We start from the raw sequence: 13,437 nt of genomic DNA on the forward strand, positions 1-13,437 counted from the left end.
ATGATTGGGATTAGATTCGATGTAAATGGTCTGATTCGACAGGATTCTATTTTATTCGGTGTATCTTTTGTCGTTTCTTACTGGGGCTGATGTTTGCCAAACACCATCAGGCAATAGCAAGAATCAACCGTTTTCCTGATGGTCCTGTCCATACTTGAGTCAGGTATCGTGTAATTCTCAGGCTCGCATCAATCACCCACAATCTTGAGAATCGTGCATGATAATCCAATGATAATCATTGCTGGCACTCGAACGTGGAACCCATGAAGCTTGATTATGCTTGAACGTGTGCTAGTCTCCTGGTTACCATGCCTGAGATTGGCACTTCAGGGCTTTCAGCCTTGATCAGGTACCGACAGATGAAATGTCTAGGTCGCAGAATGCCCTAGGAATTTTGCTTATTGGACACCACGGATGATGACGGATCACAGCTTTCCCACCTAGCGCCTTATCTACCACAGCAAAGTATGATCCGTCATGTCTTCTTCAAATAAACGCCTTGCCGGAGACCGTATCCTTGAGATTCCGAAGTGTGTGCCACTGTATGGTGAGTCTCAATTTAGTTCAATATCTAATTCTTTGCTCAACTAAATCCATCCAGAAATGATAAATCCGTGTGATGCTTATTTCTGGAGTGAAAAATAACGGGGAACGGTAGGGACTTGTTCACTTTATTACCGTACGGCGTACAGTCAGGACATGTCACTAGTTATCCTTTCGACGAAGAAGGCCTCACGCACACTAATCTAATTCGATAACCCCTCACGGTCAGGTCTGTTCTCCCATTGACGGTGTTTGAAACAATGTATGCTGAGAACAAGCTGAAACACAAGCACATTGGATTTGACTTCGGTCTTAGTTTTCTCCTTTTCTCGTAGATTTTGGCACAGTAACCAGCAGTAACCTTGTGAAATGCTTTCTATGATTTACTCTGACGGTCGCCAGCCGCGCGGCCCGGTTATATGAAGTTCGCACGATTGTCTGATAAAGACTCTTAAGCGGATTATCGGCGTTCACTCTTCAGCGTATCTACTCAATCTCTGCTCACTTCTATCCTCTGAAATTCTAACAAAATGCCTGGTACAGACAGTGAATTCCCAATCGATCTCAAAAAATACAAGAAGTCGGTGTTATACCTGTATTTGTGTTATCCCATCAAACTCATCGCAATCGCAGATTGACGCTCGATCCCACTAAGCCCCAGCTTACTGAGGAGCAGAAATCGACGCTACTCCACAATATCCAGTTGTTACGAGATGCTATTGTACTTTTCACAGCGACGGGCGCTGCGAGAGGTGTGAGTGGGCATACAGGTTGGTGGTATATCTGTATGCTAAGCATAGGATGTTTTCTAACGAGTTATGATGCAGGTGGAGCCTATGACACCGTTCCCGAAGTTTGCATTCTTCTCAGCTTGTTCGAGGGCTCCGACAAGTATCTGCCGATTATGTTTGACGAGGCTGGTACGAAAACAATGATGTCTGTCATTCGTTTGATACTGAATGCGATGTATGTAGGACACCGAGTGGCTACTCAATACCTTCTCTCGGCTCTCGAGGGCTCCCTCCCTGCTGAGCATCTCCTCCACTACCGCGAGGCCAACTCCAAACTTCCTGGCCATCCCGAATTAGGCTTAACTCCTGGTGTCAAGTTCTCTTCTGGCCGTTTGGGTCACATGTGGCCATTAGTTAACGGCATCGCCCTGGCTCATCGGGATAAAACCCTTTTCTGTCTTGGTTCTGATGGTTCGCAGCAGGAAGGCAACGACGCTGAAGCTGCCCGACTGGCTGTAGCGCAGAACCTCAACGTCAAATTGCTCATCGACGACAATGACGTCACTATTGCTGGCCATCCTTCGCAATACCTGAAAGGGTACGACTTGACCAAGACTCTTGAGGGACATGGTCTCAAGGTCTACACCGTCCAGGGTGAAGATATCGATGCCCTTTGGGGTGCTATCAGCTCTATTGTCACCTACGATGGACCTGCTGCAGGTATATCCAGTCTGATTCTAGTCAAAGTTGGCTGTGCTAATATGCCTTTTAGTTATCTCCAAGCGGGTCATGGCTCCCGGAATTGCAGATATAGAAGGCAGCACTCATGGACACGACGTCATTCCAGTCAAGGCAGCCATCAAATACCTCACTTCCCGCGGATACCCCGAGTCTATTGCTTCCGACATCCTCCTCAACATCAAGCCAGCTTCGGTGCCTTACTTGTACATTGGCTCGACCAAGGACGTCGGTGCAAACCGTGTCATCTTTGGTGAGGCCGTCAACTTGGTACTCGACAAGCTCAGCAAAGAGGAAGCAGCGAAGAAAGTCATGGTTATTGATAGTGAGATATATTATTTCTTTGCGCTACTAACTACCAGATCTTCTGACAACTTTGTTGCGCAGGCGATTTGGAAGGTTCCACTGGTCTGAAAGTCATCCATCAAAAGCACCCTGAAGTATTCGTCCCCTCCGGAATTATGGAGCGCGGAAACTTCTCTGCTGCAGCTGGTTTCGGTTTTGATGCCGACAAATTCGGAGTCTTCTCCACTTTCTCCGCATTTCTAGAGATGATCATATCTGAGGTCACCATGGCCCGTCTCAACAACTGCAACGTTTTGTGTCATTTCTCTCATTCCGGTGGTATGTGTGGTTCTTAGTGCTGATACTGAAAGCTGATCTTCTAATCTTCACAGTTGACGAGGTTTGTCACCGATGAATACGCGAAGATCTACAAGGCTAATATTTCATTATAGATGGCCGACAACACCTGTCACTTTGGTGTTAACTCTCTTTTCGCTGACAACGGTTTGTCGGATGTCCAGTCATGGCTCTACTTCCCCGCCGACCCTCTACAAATGTTTGCTGTCATTCAACGCGTATTCTTCGAGCGCGGTATACGTTTCGTTTTCTCCACTCGCTCCAAGGTGCCATATATCCTGAAGGAAGATGGAAAGACTAGGTTTTTCGACGGTGACTACAAATTTGTTCCTGGAAAGGACGAGACGATAGTTGAGGGCAAGGCTGGATACGTCGTGTCATTCGGAGAAATGCTGTACAGATCATACGATGCAGTTCTGCGATGCCGACAGGAAGGTCTTGACGTCGGCTTGATCAACAAGCCGACATTGAACATGGTCGATGAACCGGTAAGAGTTCCATTCTAGGGCAGCGTGGAACTGGATCACTTACACACAAAACTAGATGATCAAAAAGATTGGTGCGAGTCCTTTCGTCCTCGTCGTCGAGTCGCTGAACCAAAAGACTGGGGTATGGTGTTTCTTCTTGGACTGAGACTTTGGTTTGCTGAAATGAGTCAACAGCTTGGCTCTAAGTACGGGACCTGGTTGCTGGAACGTCAACTCACTCCAAAATACGCTTACATGGGCACTACGAAAGAAGGTGGGGTTCACGTCCCAGCTGGATCGAATGTTAATGCTAAAATTATTTCCCGTAGGATGTGGTGGCTTGAGCGAACAGATTCCTCATCAGAATCTCGACCCTCAAGGCAAGTTACTCCAACTTTTTATTCTGTGGTTTGGACACTGACACTTGCAAAATATAATTTTCAGCGATCATCATGAGAATCAAGCAACTGTCGCAGTAAATTGTTGTTTGGGACCTGTTGTACGAATACGAAGCAAAACATATAGAGCATCAAATGTTGTCATAAATGTAAAATCTCGAAAACAGATTAATTCTTTTACTGTGCCAATAGCATTGGATGATTAAAAGTGAGGATTAACTAGATGTATTCAAAGCATTGGTAACATAATATACATATAAGTGAAGACCTTCCACGTCTGCACAACTAGACAACAACTTCCAATTCTGCTGAAGCGGCCGGCCTAAAATCGAAACAGCATGAGTTAAATTCTGAAAAATGCAGCAGAGTACAAGTCAGGGAACCGAGACTCGACAGCTGCTATCTCCATAAGAGAGACAGCGTTCGGACGGCACTTCCTAATTGCTTTCGGTTGGAATCATCATGATGTTTTATATGATCTGCTGGATCATAAGAAGGATGGAATTGTAGTACTCACCGTTGGGTTTTTGACTGTTTTTCATCCTTCAATGCGATGGTGTGTTGAAGAGGTACTAATCTCTGACTTAAATATTAATATTTCATACTCCGATTGCGCGGTTTGTGCAGCGAAAAACCTTATTTATCAACACCATTTCGTTATTTCTCACGCCTTGCCAGCAACAGCCGAGCGTCTCTTTAGGGGGGATAACAGAAATCTGCCCTTCTGCAAGCTCAAATAATTAGATCGGTGAGTATCATTCAATGCAAGTCTCGCAAATTGGGTAGTTTATTTTTTAGTCCCTTTTCTCTGTTTTTATCCGTTCTTTGATTAAAATTACATGATCATTTGTCACCGTGGGCGTCGCAATACATTTTTCCAAATGACTTATCCTTCGCTTGGCTAGGATTATTTTGCATTTCTCACTTCGATATTCATACTCGAATTACCCTTCAGGGTACCAATACAATCTCAGTGTTCTGCGTTTCACTCGTCTGATGACTTTCATGTTTGTAGGCAAGGAAGATGGATGGCTCTATGCCCACCATGTCGTCCGACCTGGGAGCCCATAATATCGTCCCAGGAAGCACGTCCAGTGCACCTCAGCAACACATGCCGTCTACGAATCACAATTCCACCCCCAATATACTTCAAACTGCTGTTGGTCCAGACACGCCACCCGTCAAACGTAGACCTGGGCGTCCCAAAGGGAGCGGCAAAAAACCACCGCTTGACAACGTTGATCATTTACCCGACAAAGTAAAACGACCTGTTGGTCGACCCAGGAAAGACGGTTTGCCTGCTGGCTCTGTTGGCCCACGGCGTTCGAACAGGCCACGCAAGAGCCCAGGCAAAGTCAATCCACCGACTAGTGTCAGTGCTTCGCAGCCTCCGGCAACTCCTGGTCCCGTTCCTTTCCCAGGGGTGAGTGTTGTATGCATATCTTGAATATCCTCTCTGCTGACATTTATATGCAAGGCATATTACCCTCAGCATCCTGGAATTCCTTCGCATTGGCAGGCAGGTTTTCCAGTTGGTCCAATGCAGCCATCCGTCTCTGCTCCTGCGATGGGAACGATGTCAAACGGCAGTGCTCATCTTGCATCATCTGCCCAGCCAATGTACAATATCGATCCTAGCCTGAATCGAGATGAATGGGCAGAGCTTTTGCGAACTAAACCAAACATCTTCATGCAAACTCTGCTTTCAGCGCTATCCGCCCCAAACCCAATTTCTACTGCTGGTCCCACAGTCGAAGAAGCTTTCAAGTCTCATCTTGTCTCCTTGGCTCCCACTGCCACCCAAAATAAGGAAGCCCATTCTATTCCTTCCCTTTATTCGATCCTCAAAACATTCTGGCTACCCTCCTCTCCGTCTTATTTTTCTCTAACCGCTTCGGCTTCCACAGCTCGCACACCCTCAGAACATCGGTTCTTATATTGGGACCCACAGCCTTTGGTCTTTAACGGTATTGCTTGTCCCAGTTGTTCTACTCCCTTGGTCAATCGCGGTCGCATTCGATCTGGCCCCATCAAAGTATACGATCTCGAAAAACCATTCTTTATTATTGGCTGCGAGTATGCTTGCAAGAGCTCTATGTGCAACGCGAATACCAATGCTGAAGGTCGGAGATTTGCAAGCACAGATGCCTCGATCTTACGAGCTCTCCCTGTGAGATTGAAAGACGAGTTCCCAGCACATCTTCTACAAGGCGACACAGATATGGGTAGCGGTACCAATGTGTGGAACTGGCATGCTATGGGTGTCTCCTTGTCGTTGTGGAATATGGTAAAGGGATGTCTGAAAGCTGGAATGGGCAGGGAGGCTGTTCTTCACATTATTCGTGCCATTCAAAATGGTGTCCCAGATGACACTGAAAAGGAAGAGGAGGAGGAGGAAGATATGGAGGAAGAGCCGGAGCAGGATATTCATGACGATGGTGGGGAACTGATGCAAGATGATGATGCTGGACCAAGTCACAATGCCGTCAGTTAACGTTTCCCTGCAATCAATAGACAGGCTAATGCTCCTTTTAGAATAATACATCAGACGAATATAATGACGCATGGAAAGCAAACAGCGTTGTAGCTGATGCGGGTGCTACCAACGCCCCACAGACTTCGGCTTCGGCCAACGGATCACACGCTGCGCATGATATGTCTACTCCACAGCCTGTAGCAGCAGCGCAACCCCAACAATTCACCTTCGCCCAGCCAGGACCTTATGTGTCTTATCCATATCCACCCTATCCTTATTATCCTCATGCCATGGGGCAACCACCTAATCCACCACCTCCCGATAATAGTACCCCTGAACAAAATTCCTTGAAGAGACCCTTTGGCTTTGGTGACAATCCAGGATCCGAAGTGGCGATTTTGGAGCCATCTCAAAAACGCACTCGTCATTGTTGTAAATGTGGGTCCCAGGATTGCAAAGGGAAAGGAGGTCGCTCATTCTGTTTGAGTGCATGTCAAGATTGTGGTAAGGTGGACTGTCGCGGAAGGAATAGTAGGAGGCCTGATAAAGTGTGTTCAGAAGCGTGGACTTAGTGTCTGGCTTTTGGATTCATTTGGGTGCTGTTAGCTAAAATGTTCTAAGCGGTCTTGTATATTATTAAGTTAGTGGATAGTGTATCACAGTAAACTTACAGAAGTATCCAATTTTTTGGCATATTTTATTCCGAAAATCAAAATCAGGACCCCGGAAGCATCATGATATAAACAAGGGGAGTGAGTTCATTAACATTCATCAGCAGTCGCCTTGTTTTTGGTTGCTCCTGGTGGTGAAAACATTATTTTGTTCCTCTCGGGCTGGTGTAGGTGCGGTTGCATAATGCGCTTTCGTGCAACAGTTGAAAATGTTCCAATTTTCTTTCGTGAGTACAGCATGTTTAACTAAGATATACCGGCTAAATAAATTTGAACAGGTATTATACAAGCTGTAGAGAAACTCCAAAAGAAATGCATCATAAAGTTCACAGAGGCCGAAATGCACATCATCTGCCACAACGATTCTAATGAAGGTGGCATTCAAGTTTGGTCGTAAGTAGAACTGACATCCTCTTATTCGTGATATACTTATTCGTCCCGATCGTAAGGTCAGAGTGGTCAAGGCCGAGTCGATTTTTACTTCGTATAGAATACAATCCAATGCAGACAATCAAATTACGGTCACAATCTCTACCGAGGCTCTGCTATCAGCCCTTAGATCCTCTTCTTCATCTGCTGCATCTTCCATCGTAGCAGCTGCTATCCTACCCACTTACGACGCCGATGAGGTTGTGATGAAATTGGCAAAGAAGAATGACCAGGCTGTTCTAAGTTTCGAAATGTTTGGGACTTCTAGAACAGGGAGGAAAGTGCGAGTGGCACACGACGTTCGAATCGAGGTCATGCGACCTGTTGAAGTTGAAAAACTTCGGGAGCCCCTGTGCCCTGAGCCAGACGTACGTTTATGCCAAGAAGCAGATCACCAACTTATTCGGTTTTGTCCCAGGTTCACATTCTGCTTCCCCCTCTCCAGAAAATTCGTACCATCGTCGAGAGGCTGCGTCCCCTTTCTGACATTCTAGCTATCCGTGCTAATAGTAACGGCAAATTACAAATTTCGATTAGCACCGATGATGTAACGCTTGAAACGCAATGGGTAGGTTGCGCGAATCCACCCATGAGTAAGTCTTACATCTTGGTGCACAGCATGACCCCGACATGCAGCCCTTGCTTAATGCCTCCCAGATCGAGAAGGGCCAACGCAAGATAAGAGCGACGATGATCAAGACCGAGATCCTGAAAAAATGTACACTGTTCTGGTGTCTATCCGCAGTTTTCTCAAATTCCTAAACAGTCATGTTGTATCTACCACTACTATTGCATGTAAGTACTTGACAAAGACCATACTGATATCTGCTGATGTTTATCACGATAGGTCTATGTCACAGTCACTGTATTATTTTGTATGTGTACATCGGGGAAGTGGCGGACGCTGGTGGAGTTCTGACATTCTACATTCCGAGTGTGCTCGATGGTGACGGCTGAAGTAGCTATTGATAGGAGATAACTTATCTCGTTTGCGCTGTCTTTGAAAGCTCTTGTAAACATAGATTAGCCACCTGTGATTCTGGCCGCATACATCGAATTACGTACACACTCACATTCGTCTTTATTGCCTTCATGTCCTTGTACTACCGCAGAAAGAAGCCTGAAATGTCTGTCGATTCCTTCCAATATTCCAGTCACTGTCTGACTCAGAGTTATTCTCTTGGGTAAAGTACCACTGGGTCTTTAGTACCACAGCCAGGGTCAAAGCTGAACACGACAAATCTTTCAGCTCGGCAGGTTGACATATCACAACGTAGATTGTTGGGTGGCACACAGTCGGGATATATCCATAAAATTCCAGATGATGTTCTGGTCATGATATTTCATCAGGTCCTCGTCGATGCCCCCAATAGGAGGAGGCGCTATAAATTGTTAGATTTCTCGCATGTATGCGCTCGTTGGAAAGCCCTTACTATTGGAACTCCATCGCTATGGGCCATGGACATCTGCGTATACCAGAGGCAGTCCATGAATCTACTGGACTTGTATATCAAACGCTCATGGCAATGTCCTCTCAGTATTCGGTTCCTCAGTGCAGGCTTCGATCGCTCTCTACCCGAGTATGAGCGTATCGAAGTTTTTATGGATAGCTGCATGCTTCGCTGCCACCGCTTGGAGGTTGTTGCTCATTTTACCTCGATTTCCCCATCACTTTCGTGGTTAATAAGGGGATACGCTCCCTCCCTTAGGACGCTTATCTTAATCCAGGACGGTGGATCGATAAACAGACCCCCGCCACTTTTGAGAGGAGGAGCCCCTATACTGTCGTTGCTCGAAATGCAGGACCTACCAGCAAGCACGTTCAATATACCTCTCAATCCGAAGACCTTGACTTCCCTTGTCATATCTAATCCGTGTCATATCGAATATGGAGGCTTATGCGCTCTTCTTGGTGAACTGCCGTACCTGACGAGCCTTGCAATAGATGCCCCAGTTTATTTCAGCTCAAATAGACACCCTGATATCGTCGAACTTCATCATTTGCGCTTTTTGCGTTTCAGGCCTCGAGAAGAAAGGCAGCGAACTGGTTATATCTCATGTGGAACGCTTTCAACCATTAGGGCACCACTATTGGTCCATCTAACACTAGGTCTCACGTATCAGAGTCCTAAGGTACTGGGTGATCTTTTAGAATCCCTTCCACCGGACCCTCCTGCTTATTCCGGACTCCAAACCCTTATCTTACACTGCAGCGAGCTCGTTACTTCTAATCTTGCATGGGCCCTCGCCTCTGCTTTTCCCGACGTCACCTCCCTCCGACTCTTCGGCTGTTTGGAAATAGTCCTTGAGACCTTGGTTGGCCGAGCAAGTGGTGACAGTGAAGTGTACTGGAAATGTCTTCAGGAGCTAGTCCTGGATTCTCCAAACATAAATTTTCACAAACTCACCACGGTGGTTCGGAGGCGGAAGGAGATTGGTCGCTCGATTGGCAACGTTAGAATCGAGGGTATAGGGAGGGTCGACGGATGGATTTGCGAGCAGCCACTTGATCTGAACCCCATGCTTACTTGTCGTGAAGTGCAGGAGATTAATGCCTCGTTAGCCATGGAGTAGGGTCTAGTGGAGAAAAGAGTGCGATAGCTGTGTTAAGCTATTCGTTGACTGGTATCTTAACCATTGGCGATTCTGAACAAGGGCCTCGTGAGAGCTATTCAGTGGATTCTTCTTAGACGGCAAAATACTGAGCCACGGTTTAGCAGGTGGAATGATCTCTTAGCAATCTCAATACCTCAGCCACGGTTTCATGCCGAAGCTATTGCTATTCACAATGTAGATGGAGAGTCGTTAGGCAGCCACCGTCTCAAAACGTCGCCCGCTAAAAAAGTCTCGTTTCGTTTAAAAACGGTGCCCTTTCGAAACGGGCCCGTTTCGGAACAAGCTGATGTGTTCGGCAACACTGTTCCTTGTCACACTACCGAGTCCCAGTAAGAAACGACAAAATATACACCGAATTAAATAGAATCCTGTCGAATCAGACCATTTACATCGAATCTAATCCAATCATAAAACTTACTCACGATTTTGGGCGCGACTTCGAGTCAACAGAACTTGCGATTGCGTGTGATCTCGTGCACTTTTACACAAAACACAACGCACTGCAGTGTCGCAAGTTCGTGCAGATGCTTGCATAATCGTGTGCCCATATATTTGGTCACATTTTGCACGTGTTCGTTTTCATCCTTTGTCCTGTACCACCATCTGACAAAACTGGATAAACCCGGTCTCTGCCAAAGCAGCCATTGTTCTCCATGGAGAACAACCACCACTCCATAGAGTTACCATTGTTCTCCTAGGAGCACAATTGTACTCCTAGGAGTCATTATACTGTAGTGAGTAGCACCTCCGACTATAAGTAGTAGGGGGTTTAGTATAGGAATACCTCAGTCGTTTCTATAGCCTCTCGGGCAGTGGCTGAGTTTCACATAGTTTTATTAGGTTATGAGCCCTGGTGTGCAAAAGCTACGCAGGAAATAATTCTTATTTGAAACGGCAACCTCGGAACCATGACCACAGCACATGATACATCCTCATGTCCAGTTCTCACTGGACCCAACAATTTTCAGATATGGAAACTCCGGATCATCTCAAAGCTACGTTGGGAAAAAGCTCTCCGGGTTGTTACTGGAGAGGAGCTTAAGCCCTCACCAGGAAAACCTACCTCCTTGGAGGATCCTGAGATCACCTGGATACTTAAGGATGAGAAGGCACATGGAATCATCCAGGACCACATCTCTGATGCCCTCCTAATGAGGACTGGAGACCTCACCAGCTCCAAGGAGTTATTTGATAAACTTGTCTCACTCCATCAGACATCCAACATTGCCTCGGCGTTCTATTCATTCCAGCAACTCACCAAATTGTCCTGGGATGGGACATCACCTATCCAGGACCACATTGCGAAAATCTGGACAATTTATTCACACCTCTCCGGAATGAAACTAGGAGTTGATACCAAACTCATGGCTTTCGCTCTTCTCCAATCTCTCCCATGCACTCCTGAATGGCAAATATTTCAGTCATCAGTAATCAACACGATTGAAGAAAATAAACTTACCTTTGATGCAGTTGAGATCCGGATCACTGCAGGAGTTGCACGACAGTCAGGGAAGGCCCCTGGAGGTTCCAAATCAGCACTCAAATCCGAGGAGAAGTGGTGTGACTTCCACAAAGCTAAATCACACAATACCTCAGAGTGTCAAACACTTCAGTCAGCTGGAAAAGGTCAAAGGAAGAAGGGAAAGGAAAGATACAAGGATAAAGGAAAAGAGAAGAAAAAGGCAAATACGGCGGAGCAATCATCTGGATCTGACTCCAAGGAGGAACAGAGTCATATTGCATTGGAACATGTACATATTTTCAAGCCCCTTGCTAAATGCATTCAAGCTTACCTTGTGTCAGAACCCGATAAGACCAAAACAACAATTATTATTGACTCCGGAGCAACATCCCACATGGTCCCTCACCGCTCCTGGTTTGAGCCAGGAACATACCATGTTCTGCATCCTCCGAGGACAATCAGTTTTGGGGATGAATCCTTTGTAAATGCCATTGGAATTGGAACAGTAATCCTACAAGCAACTGTTGGCAAAAAGGACTACAATATTGCACTGTCAAATGTCTTACTTGTGCCAAACTTCACGTTAGCACTCGCCTCTGTCCACAAATTGTCCAAAACGGGGTTATCAACACTTTTTCCAGCAGGGTCAAATGCTTGTGAAGTTTGGAAAAAGGAGGAACTTATCCTCACTGCGTTACACAAGCGAGGACTTTATCACATCCAAGCAAAACCCAAAATCAACCTGGAGTCAGCTTTTGCAGCAGTAGATGTAAATTTATTGCACAGGAGAATGGGACACATTGGAATGGATCACTTGCAACAAATGGTTACAAAAAGACAGCTCCAGGACATAGACACCCTTACCGGAACCCCGGAGTTTTGTGAACCTTGTGCTTTAGGAAAGATGAAGAAATTACCTTCCAAGTCCACTGGAGGAAACCGAGCCAAGCGCCCCATACAAATTGTGCACACAGATGTTGGAGGACAAATCAAACCAACTTCCAGGGAGGGTTTTCGGCACTGGATTATCATTGTAGATGATTTCTCCAAATTTCCATGGATCTATTTCCTAAAACATAAAAGTGAAGCACTGGAATAATACAAGCAATGGAAAGAAGATGTCCAAACATTCTTCCGGACTCATTTCGGAGAAGAAAACTTCACTCCACTGTACACAGAATTCCTCCAGAGTGATGGGGGACGAGAATATACTGGCAATGCATTCAATAAATCAACTCCGAGGAGATGGTGTCATCCAAGAAACTACAGCTGCAGATACTCCGGTGTCGATGATGAGAACTGCAGTTAGAAAACCACACACAAAACAAACTAACACACAATCCTCCCAGATTCCATGGAACTTGTTTATGGGCTTTGCCTCCTAGAACAGTGGAGTGGTCTGGTTGTTCGTGGGGTGGTACGTATAAAGATCCTTCAAAGTAAAACCCAGAGGTGTATGAGTGTGGGTTTTGAGGAGGAGGGATAGTTGATTTTATAGAAGGATAGGGGCTTTGTGACGAGTATAGACGAGCACTACCTTGCTAATTGTAGCACAAGGTAGGTTTGAGAACGACAATATGACGAGGTTCCCAGTGATAGCAGGCTCCTGATGCACAAACTGTAGTGCTCAGAAGGACTCTAATCGAAAGGGATGACAATGACTTCAAAAGTGGGAAGTGACGATGACAGCAGTTGACAGTGGTAGAAGTGGGAAGTGTTGTGACCACACTGGATCACAAGTAGCAGAGTAGTGAACTTGAGAGTAGAGAAGAAGTCTAGAGTGGAGTTCTTGTTCTTTTTACAAGGTAAAATACAGGGGTTTATATAGTAAAAGAAAAGTAGGCTATGCACAGTATAGCTGTGCAAAAAAGAATGAGAAAGAATATGAAGGAAGGAATGTACGCTGACGAATCCTGCGTAGGTAGTACAGGATAAGATTGTCAAAAAAGGAAAAGAAAGAGATAGAACAATGAATGCTGTGAGTAATGTCACAGGTTTGTACAGCCATAAAGTAAAGTCCAATAGCAAAAAGAGAGCAGGAAAATCATGATGTCATGGGAAGATGCAGTAAAAAAAGGGCAAGGCAAAACACTATCAGTATCAACACAGTTCCTTTATTATCAGTCAGACATTCTAAAAAAATATGTGTCCATAAAAATGATTCAAAAATCAAAAATAATTGCACTGTAAATGAATGTTCTGCTGAAGAAAAAGAAACTGGAGCCACTGGTCCACCACCTAGTCCAAATCCGACAGTTCCATGG

At 45.6% G+C, this 13,437-nt stretch overlaps 4 protein-coding genes across 4 annotated transcripts; all 4 read left to right on the plus strand.

Moving 5' to 3' along the window:
* Positions 1 to 1,019: 1,019 nt before the first annotated feature.
* SERLADRAFT_468772 (uncharacterized protein) lies at positions 1,020 to 3,704 on the plus strand (the record flags this gene model as incomplete). The annotated part of the gene is made up of 12 exons (XM_007318822.1): positions 1,020 to 1,123; positions 1,177 to 1,313; positions 1,371 to 1,463; positions 1,518 to 1,994; positions 2,047 to 2,337; positions 2,400 to 2,636; positions 2,690 to 2,697; positions 2,750 to 3,142; positions 3,198 to 3,263; positions 3,317 to 3,395; positions 3,451 to 3,501; positions 3,566 to 3,704. The coding sequence occupies 12 exons, from the start codon at positions 1,074 to 1,076 to the stop codon at positions 3,598 to 3,600; spliced, it is 1,917 nt and encodes a 638-aa protein (XP_007318884.1).
* An 813-nt stretch (positions 3,705 to 4,517) lies between these two features.
* Positions 4,518 to 5,718, plus strand: SERLADRAFT_468775 (uncharacterized protein; the record flags this gene model as incomplete). The annotated part of the gene is made up of 2 exons (XM_007318823.1): positions 4,518 to 4,942; positions 4,997 to 5,718. Coding segments are annotated over 2 exons (1,119 nt in total), but the record flags the coding sequence as incomplete, so codon positions are not given.
* A 33-nt stretch (positions 5,719 to 5,751) lies between these two features.
* Positions 5,752 to 6,700, plus strand: SERLADRAFT_468776 (uncharacterized protein; the record flags this gene model as incomplete). The annotated part of the gene is made up of 2 exons (XM_007318824.1): positions 5,752 to 6,004; positions 6,055 to 6,700. 2 exons carry the CDS (start codon positions 5,777 to 5,779, stop codon positions 6,565 to 6,567), a joined length of 741 nt encoding a protein of 246 aa, XP_007318886.1.
* A 40-nt stretch (positions 6,701 to 6,740) lies between these two features.
* Positions 6,741 to 8,705, plus strand: SERLADRAFT_468783 (uncharacterized protein; the record flags this gene model as incomplete). Its single annotated transcript, XM_007318825.1, has 6 exons — positions 6,741 to 6,893; positions 6,945 to 7,059; positions 7,121 to 7,463; positions 7,514 to 7,688; positions 7,753 to 7,890; positions 7,943 to 8,705. 6 exons carry the CDS (start codon positions 6,851 to 6,853, stop codon positions 8,050 to 8,052), a joined length of 924 nt encoding a protein of 307 aa, XP_007318887.1.
* Between the last annotated feature and the right edge of the window lie 4,732 nt (positions 8,706 to 13,437).

This window comes from Serpula lacrymans (genome assembly GCF_000218685.1).
Source record: "Serpula lacrymans var. lacrymans S7.9 unplaced genomic scaffold SERLAscaffold_7, whole genome shotgun sequence".
Taxonomy (NCBI): domain Eukaryota; kingdom Fungi; phylum Basidiomycota; class Agaricomycetes; order Boletales; family Serpulaceae; genus Serpula; species Serpula lacrymans.